Consider the following 9652-nt stretch of genomic DNA (forward strand, 5'->3'; position numbering starts at 1 on the left):
CCGCTGGGAAGTACCGAAAAAACATAAACAAAAGATTGTAAATATCATAAAGATAATGACCCCCAAGAAATATTAGTCCTAGAAAACGACCTCCGAAAACCCTTGGGGGTCACTACCTAGGAAAGATCCCATTTTTTTTTTATTTTTAGAATTTTCTTGTTCGTGCTAATATATAAATGGTTTAAGATAAAAATAAAATGGTGGTAGTTTTTTTTTTTTTTTGGCATTTCGTGATGATATTGAGATATCTCTTCATCTCAGAACTTCTTTGTTAAAAATCGTATAAAAAATATTATACAAAAATTGTAACAGAAGTGCTCCATATCACCTCAAGGTGCTTTACATAATGGTTGCAAGTATATTAGTTCAGGAACCCCAAATGCAGAGAGTTTAGTAAAAGTACTCTTATCTTTCTTCTCGTTGTCAATGGCATCTCTCCGAAATAATCCCCCCTCTCTCTCTCTCTCTCTCTCTCTCTCTCTCTCTCTCTCTCTCTCTCTCCTTGACTGCTGATAAGAGCTTTATCCTTAAAGCTACTCCTAATCTCTCTAGCAGAGGGGAAAACGCCAACAAAACACTTCTCCCTTAAAAGGTTCCTTTTACTAACTTCCGCTCTAGATGCCGAGTTCTCTCCGAGCAGGGGCTAATTTTCAAATGCCATATCCTTTTCGTTCTTCTTTTTCCTTTTGCTCGACTTTTTAGTTTTCCGTAAAAGAAAACTATTGTGCCGGCTTTGTCTGTCCGTCCGCCCTCTCATCTTAAAAACTACTGAGGCTAGAGGGCTGAAAATTGGTGTGTTGATCAGCCACCCCCAATCAACAAACATAACAAATTGCAGCCTTCTAGCCTCAGTTGTTTTTATTTCATTTAAGGTTTGAGTTAGCCATAATCGTGCATCTGGCACCGATATAAGACAGGCCACCACCGGGCCGTGGTTAAAGATTCATGGGTCGCGGCTCATACAGCATTATACCGAGACCACCGAAAGATAGATATATTTTCGGTGGCCTTGATTATACGCTGTACAGAAAACTCGATTCCGCTGAAGAAACTTCGGTGAATTTTTTACTTTTTTTTCCTTAATCGCTTTTATATTTTTCGCTTTCTTTCATTTTCGCCTCTTTATTACGCTGTTTATTAACTGTTAGCTATGTTTTTGTCCCATATGAAATATTTTTTTTTTTTTTTTTTTTTTTTTTTTACTCCATCCTGAGAAAGGTTTTAGACGTTTTTTGTGAATTTTTTTAACCACTTTTATATCTATAGCTTTTCGGTTATTTATTCAAACCTCCTGTATGAGAAACAAAGAGAGAACAGACGGAGCATCCTATTGGAGCTTTGCCAAGCGATGCCGATTCCGTTTCCATATCAGTCGCTAAAATAAATTGGAGGAACTTCACGCTGAAATAAAGAAGGTAATAGGCTTTTCCTCCTCTTTTGAGGCATTTCTTTCCCCTCTTATGAATTTGCTTATCTTCTTTGATGGCGATGTTGTGCAAATTATGCCATTATTAGATAGGGTCTATGCCCTGAAAGAGAGAGAGAGAGAGAGAGAGAGAGAGAGAGAGAGAGAGAGAGAGAGCATTAAGGTCATATTTTTACATTTTAAAGCAAATGCACTGAATTGAAAAAACAGCAACTTCATGGAGGTGTGTTGCCCAGAGAGAGAGAGAGAGAGAGAGAGAGAGAGAGAGAGAGAGAGAGAGAGAGAGAGAATTAAGGGCATATGTATATCTTTTAGAGAAAATATACTTAAATGAAAGAGAACGGGAATTTCATGTAGATAGACTGCAATAACAGCGATAGTAGCGCTAATGACAGTGGTTAGGGTCAAACAATAGACGGATTCGTCAACTTCCTGAGTATCGTAATCAGCTCTTATCTCCAAGAACCACTTATTGAAGCCCCATTGCGAGATGTTTTTCATTCTGAAACTATTTAATGACGTGAGGAAAGTATTTTGATGAAAGAGAATAAGGCTAATAATGTAAATATTGTCTTCAGAAGTGAGAGAGAGAGAGAGAGAGAGAGAGAGAGAGAGAGAGAGAGAGAGAGAGAGAGAGAGAGAGAGAGATGAAGGAACACATTGGCCCCTTTCCAAAGCTTGATACAATTACTACAGGAAATGGGAGAAAAGGACTTTTCCTTTATCATCTGTTGTCCGCGTTTCTTGAGAGGAAATAAGAGATAAAGTCAGTGTTTAATGGTGAAAAAGATAAAAAATGCTCTTTCTCTCTCTCTCTCTCTCTCTCTCTCTCTCTCTCTCTCTCTCTCTCTCTCTGACTAAAGATTACACAATTACACATAGTGTTTGGAGACTTGGAAAAGCATAATAATAGTGTAATGGTTTTTGTGAATCATCTCTCTCTCTCTCTCTCTCTCTCTCTCTCATACACACACACACACACACACACACACACACATATATATATATATATATATATATATATATATATATATATATATATATATATATATATATATATATATATATATATATATATGTATGTGTATATATATATACATACATACACACACACACACACACACACTCTCCTAACCTTCCCACTTTCTCTGGCTACACACCCACATATTCTCTTGTACTATTATTATCTTAGAAAGATAGTAACCAAATTATAAAAACCCCCTTAGCTAAATTTCCAGAATTCTGAAGGTATCATTAAATTTTATAACTTTTACGATCACAAATCCAATATTATGAGGCCATTTACAAGTCTAATTCAGTTGGTCGTTAAGGTGACTAAAAATTATTATATACCAAAATATTTTCGGACTTTCTTTCCTCAGAGTAAAATGTTAATTTTTCAAAATATATGACCATTACATTCAGCCACCTTCGTTTTTTATGGATTTTTATTTTTATTTTTATTTTTTTTTTTTTTTAGTTTTTGCAAACGGACTCCATCTATTCTGTAATCGGATTAGTTGGCATTTCACCTTTCCTAGAATTTTGATATGAATAGACAGTGTGATTGGGCATTTTTTCCACAAGAATATTTTCATCATGGAATGATATTCTAACTATTTATGTTACTAACTCATACTCAGCGTTAGTCAAACTAGAACTCGTCCGAGGTACAAAAATGCAACACTGTTTACCACTTTAATGCTTACACACGGCGTAAAATATAAAAAATTAATTAACAAACATTCATATGCAATACCGAAGTGTCAAGAATAAAATACATTGAATTTCACTAAATGCAAAATTCATAAAATGTTCTGTTACTTTTCTTGGCTTCACAAGTTATAGCTGACGGACAGATTTTTCAGAGAGGGATTCTGGTAACGTCTTCTCCTTTTGTTATTAAATCTCTTGATTTCGTGGCCTTCGGTGACACTAGGGCTAAAGAACAAGATTCGTGTATGAGTGAAAGGAAAAATGTCACTGAAAATTGCTGCAGCATTATTCATTATTATATTTAGAATTAATTACATAACACTTTTTTTTAATTTCAAGGATTTTTACATTGGTGGTAAATGGTTATTCTTGCTAAATTGATATAAAGAGTTATTGAATAACCAATTGCGAGGAAGTAAGCTATAGACAATTAGTGTTCCGTCAAGAAGGGACATAAGACGACTTATGAAACAGTAATTAATAAATGAATGTTGCAAGGTTTATACGATTATAGTGAAGTGCATAAGTAGATGAATGATCTGCAAAAGTTCAAAATGTCCAAAAAATTAAAGACCCGTTAAACATGATAAATCCCTCATTTTTCTATAAAATTCAGTGCAAAAAAAAGGTATAATTTCAAAAAAATATATAAATAAGCATTACCTACCTTGCAGCAGAAACACATTTTCCCACCACAGCCATCCTTCACCACGCCCTTAAGGCAATCCGACTTCCTCTGGACGCAGGCTCCCGTAGGGCACGTTGCTTTAACAACGCAGTTTCTGGCGCAGCAGTACTTATTCGTTTCAGGGCAGTAACTCACGAGGCGCGATCCGGGACACCTATCCGTCAGCCACTCGCCTTTGTAGTACTTAAGACACCTTCTGTCGTTGCAAGGTGAAGCTGGAATGTAGCAAGGGAGTTTTAGGCGTGTAGTTATTGCATATGGCTCAATGGGGCACCTGATTCTCATATTCATTGGCACAATGCAAGGAAAATCGAAACAAGAAAGGAATTTAACGTGGATAACAATATCCATGACCACAAAAAGCTCATAACTGAAGGGAGATGAATTTAAACTGAGATGGGTTATCGCCACAAGCATATAGAAACCAATCGCAACAGAAGGGAGTTGAATATAGAGCAAAATAGACGAAGGCCGCATGAACAGCCTGAAGAGATTAGATTTTAAAGTATTGATAGGAGTAGACCTGTTCTAATTACAGGGATTTTACAGGTTTGTAAAGGAGCTCTTCATTTGCATATGAAATTTTCATGACACAAAATTATATTCCTGTAACTGATTTAAGACGAATAAAAAATAAATAAATGAATATGTAAATAAATAAATAAAATCAGTGTTCGTGTTAAGTCTGAAGAACGAAGAGAGAAAACAGACATACCCTTGGGTATTCCTAGGTCGTCAAAGATGACACCATCGTTCCATCCTTCCGGATCAGTTGCACTGATTGACATCTGTCAAAAGAATTGATTTTTAAAAATCTTATTTAAAAAATTTATTTTTAAAAATCTTATTAAAAAATTTATTTTTAAAAATTTTATTCAAAAACATTTACTTTTAAAAATCTTACTCGTAGGGGATAGAAACTTATGTCACTTTCACATGTGAATTAAAAGTCAAGTTGTAGCTTCTCCCAGAGATAAACTTTTCTCTTTTTTTTTTTATTCAGTAACAAAAGATATTGAAACTTGAATTCCATATGTAATATGAACAACATTTATATTGCTCCTGCTCTGAATTGTGTTGGTCATAACAGCATCTCGGGTTATTCAGGAAATTCAAGTTTAATGATGGTGTTGTTTAAAAATGAACTGACAGATGATGGTGACGATGACAGTTGTTTGAAATGTAAAAAAATAAATAAATAAAAAGATTATATAAAACAACTAACAGAAAATGAATTTGTAACTTGAGTCTCCACAGTACAGAATGCAAAAGTATGTTGCGCTAGGCAGACGAAAACAGTAAATAGACAGGCATTACGTAAAGATAAATCAACAAATTTATAAACAATGACAAATATTAAAATTAATTAAATTTCTGAAACCAAGGCTATGCTTTAAGGCAGTTTAAAGGTGTGCTACTGTCTCTTTATAATTTTGAACGTTGTTGAAGGGAAATCATTATTTGTTTCATCGCAGCTTTGTAGATATCAACATCTTAAGCATTTGTCGTTGAATTCTGTGAAATGTGAGAAACACGTTTTCATAATTTTGATACTAAAAAGATATTAACCTGTGAGCCTCATCAGTAACTATTATTTCACAAGAGTATAATGACAACTTAGACCAGTGCTGCAATATTATCATGATATGCGTAAGTAAGCAAATAAGCTACTGATAGTTAACCCTTATCTTTATTATGGCGGTGTTTTTCAGCGTCCTCAGTTTATTTCATACTTCCATAATTTTCAGTTGGAAATAGGGGATGGTGGTATTCAGAGGAATTAGGGATGAAAATGTAATTCACATAATTATCGCACTTGAAATTCAGATTTTAACTAAGGAAATCTTATACCAGAAGTGACGTAAGTAGAAAAGCCAAGTGAGTCCAAGTCTTCATTGTAGACGGTAGTTCTTCTACCTGAAAAAAAAAAAAGTTTTATTTTTTTATTTTTGTACACACACACACATATATATATATATATATATATATATATATATATATATATATATATATATATATATATATATATATATGTGTGTGTGTGTATGTATGTATATATATATATATATATATATATATATATATATATATATATGTATGTGTGTGTACAAGTGTGTTTGTATGAATAATATGACAATAACGCGTTATGCCCGCAGATATACCTCGAGGAAAATGAAACACTGGGTATAAATCCTGACTGGTTACGTCATGATATCTAGGATATCTTCGAAAGGACTGACACACTGTGGCAGAAATTTTCAATATATATGCCGGAGTGTCAATGCAGACGATCATACAAATGGCTTGAAACCATATATTCGCACCTGACGAGTGGGAGGAAGAGGGAGGAGCTTCTCAGGTCAGTAACCTGTTTAAAAATCTTGATTATCAATGTATGGAGGCTCACACCTTTGCTCTCGCCCCATGTCAGTTAACTTCCTTAAAATCTATACAGTTTACATATTTTACTTGAAACCGATATATCGAATTTATATATGCCTTGATTGATATTCATATTCTTACACTTTCTCACTCTTCCTCTTCTTCCTCCTAAAACTTCAGAAGTATGCATATTTACACGAACCTACTAGCCATCATTTTGAAGACTTAAACAAACTTTATCAGGGGCCTCTGATGAGTCTTTTCTTTTTCCTTTTACGTTTTATTTTATCTCTCTAGCTTCTATAGTCTACAGTTACTCCGCCTATAAACTCATGCAACGCGCAGAGACGCATATCACACACCTTGCCTTAGACCTGCTTTTGTATCAAACCAGTCAGTCTCATATATGCTTAATCTAGTGAAAGCTTCAAAATCATTATAATTCCTAATTGATTTCACTAAATTACCTCGAACCCCATACATCCTCATCATTGGCCATAATGAATCTATATTAATTTAATTATATGCTTTGCGTATGTTATATGTTTGCTGCATTCATTTGGCTACCTAACTCTCAAACTTCTCTTAAGACTATTGTGTCACAGACACTTGATCCAAACACTTTCTTCTCCGCTTGAAGGTGCACTGCTATTTCTGTATGGATCATGTTGTTTTATACACAATTATTTCAACAATCAAAATCCATAACACTTACCAGATGTATGTAAAAACTGTGTAACCATATAAAGTAATTCTTATGTGCCTCTCTATATATTTCCCATATACTATGGAGTAAATATACCTATCGTCCTTTCCTATGGCGCCTTTCCAACATCCAGACATGCTCTACACATCCTGTTCAGCCACTCAGTCGAACTATTACCAATTTGGTGCAGAATTTCACTTATCCTATCAAACGTATTACGTTCTCGACGATTACTTCCACAGGCGTTCTTATGATTACATTAATCTCTTCTCTTCTTACACCATTCACATATGTACTGCACTCTGATATTTGACTGAACTGGCCGCATTCTACAGTCAGAGCATGAAAGGGAGTTGAGTGGTGCAATGTATGGTATCAGTAGCTGCTAGTTTTGTTTTTCTCTGCTGCAACTTCTTTTACGGAAAATCAGATTATTGTTGAAAATACACGCACACACACATATTTATATGTATATATAATATATTTTTATATATATACATACATTCTTACATACATACATACATATATATATATATATATATATATATATATATATATATATATATATATATATATATAGAATCTAATGGTCACTTTTTACCAGATACATATGTAATTGTAATTGTAACTGTAATTGACATCTTAATTTCTCGAGAAGTTAAGATGGCATTGTGGCTATTAAATAAAACACGAATTGAAAGTGAACAAATAAGAAAAAAGATAAATTAAATTGAGGTGGTATGGTCATGTGGTCATGGAGATGAGGAGCTCTGGTTAAGAAAGGATATTATATGGCCGTGGAGGGAGAAGAAGTCGAGGTAGGCAAGGAATTAGATGGGGTACTGCAATATATATATATATATATATATATATATATATATATATATATATATATATATAAATCACTATGCACAGAAAACGCATACATACATATATATATATATATATATATATATATATATATATATATAAGTGCGTGTGTTTTGTATGTATACAAGCGCAAGCATGCAACAAACATATACATGAGAGGAGGCCTTACGTTACAACTTGTGTTCTGTTGCTATTTCTCCTTTGATATTAAATATTTTCGCAAACATTTCCATCAAAAACTATATAAAGAAAGTGGAGAGGAGAGACAGACAGGCAGGCAGGAAGATAATACACTTAGTGCCTCCAACGCATTTAATGAGAGGGTAATTTCGTCTGGGAAACTCATGGCTTGATGTCTTCAAGTGGCTGCATTCCTATGCTCGTAAAAACACGCTTGTTGTTACAAGGTACAACAACTCTCTCTCCACCAGACGGCTGGGATGTTTTCTTTCTATTTTGTGACCAGTGTACATATGTGTGTGTGTATATGTGTATATATATATATGTGTATATATATATATATATATATATATATATATATATATATATATATATATATATATATATATATATATATGTATATATAATATATATATATATATATTATATATATATTTATATATATATATATATATATATATATATATATATATATATATATATATATTATATATATATATATACACACACATATGTACACTGGTCACAAAATAGAAAGAAAACATCCCAGCCGTCTGGTGAAGAGAGAGTTTATTGTACCTTGTAACAACAAGCGTGTTTTTACGAGCATAGGAATGCAGCCACTTGAAGACATCAAGCCATGAGTTTCCCAGACGAAATTACGAGCCTCGCTTGTCATTAAATGCGTTGGAGGCACTAAGTGTATTATCTTTCTGCCTGCCTGTCTGTCTCCTCCTCTCCACTTTCTTTATATAGTTTTTGATGGAAATGTTTGCGAAAATATTTAATATCAAAGGAGAAATAGCAACAGAACACAAGTTGTAACGTAAGGCCTCTCATGTATGTTTATTGTGTATGCTTGCGCTTGTATACATACAAAACACACGCACTTATATACATATATATATATATATATATATATATATATATATATATATATATATATATATATATGCGTGTTCTGTGCCTAGTGATATATATATATATATATATATATATACATATATATATATATATATATATATATATATATATATATATATATATATATATATATATATATATCTATGGCGGTACTCCATCCAATTCCCCTGCCTACCTCGACTTCTTCTCCCCTCCACGGCCATATCATATCCTCTCTTAACCAGAGCTCCCTCATCTCCGTTGACCACATGACCATACCACCTCATCTTAATTTATCTTTTTTCTGATTTGTTCACTTTCAATTCTTTCCAACAATGACACTCCAAGGATCCATCTCACCATTCTCATCTCTGCCCTTTCACCATAATGTAACATTTGCTAAATATTTGTCTTACCTCAAGCGATCTGTCGACAGCCAAGCTCAGCCGAAAAGTGAAAAGGAACGGAAAACTCAAATTTCTTGTCGGACATCATCGCCGTGACGTGACGAGTGCCATCGTAAACATGCAAATGTGTCTCTTGACGAGTTTGTACAAGTGTCCTCTGAATATGGAAATTCGGTAAATGATAATAGTAATTGTTCCACAAGTGCCTAATGACCGCAAACAGCTGCTTCGTCTCCAGTTAAGCACGTTCGTGAAGTTACGAAACCCTGCGTGTGACTGACGTGAGGCGTGTGTCGTATCTGACTTTCTTTCTGGATGTTACCTTTGTTTAACTCCTTCCTGTATAGGTATGTCATCTTATCTTCCATCTGTAT

General features: G+C 33.8%; 1 protein-coding gene across 1 annotated transcript; it reads right to left on the reverse strand.

The window, feature by feature from the left end:
- Positions 1–3111: 3111 nt before the first annotated feature.
- LOC136845625 (uncharacterized) lies at positions 3112–9373 on the reverse strand. The gene is made up of 5 exons (XM_067115783.1): positions 9288–9373; positions 5682–5747; positions 4546–4618; positions 3810–4045; positions 3112–3367 (listed from the first exon to the last, which is right to left on the reverse strand). The coding sequence occupies exons 2-5, from the start codon at positions 5724–5726 to the stop codon at positions 3362–3364; spliced, it is 360 nt and encodes a 119-aa protein (XP_066971884.1). The 5' UTR covers positions 5727–5747; positions 9288–9373; the 3' UTR covers positions 3112–3361.
- Between the last annotated feature and the right edge of the window lie 279 nt (positions 9374–9652).

The sequence above is a fragment of the Macrobrachium rosenbergii genome, chromosome 14, assembly GCF_040412425.1.
Source record: "Macrobrachium rosenbergii isolate ZJJX-2024 chromosome 14, ASM4041242v1, whole genome shotgun sequence".
Lineage (NCBI taxonomy): Eukaryota > Metazoa > Arthropoda > Malacostraca > Decapoda > Palaemonidae > Macrobrachium > Macrobrachium rosenbergii.

What these genes read in the sequence shown, in the direction of transcription:
- LOC136845625 (XM_067115783.1), bottom strand. Translation starts at nt 5,726, where the DNA reads ATGAAGACTTGGACTCACTTGGCTTTTCTACTTACGTCACTTCTG. An exon ending in TTCTACTTACGTCACTTCTG is followed by an intron (nt 4,619 to 5,681) that starts GTATAAGATTTC and finishes TTCTTTTGACAG; the next exon opens with ATGTCAATCAGTGCAACTGA. An exon ending in CGACCTAGGAATACCCAAGG is followed by an intron (nt 4,046 to 4,545) that starts GTATGTCTGTTT and finishes GCTACATTCCAG; the next exon opens with CTTCACCTTGCAACGACAGA.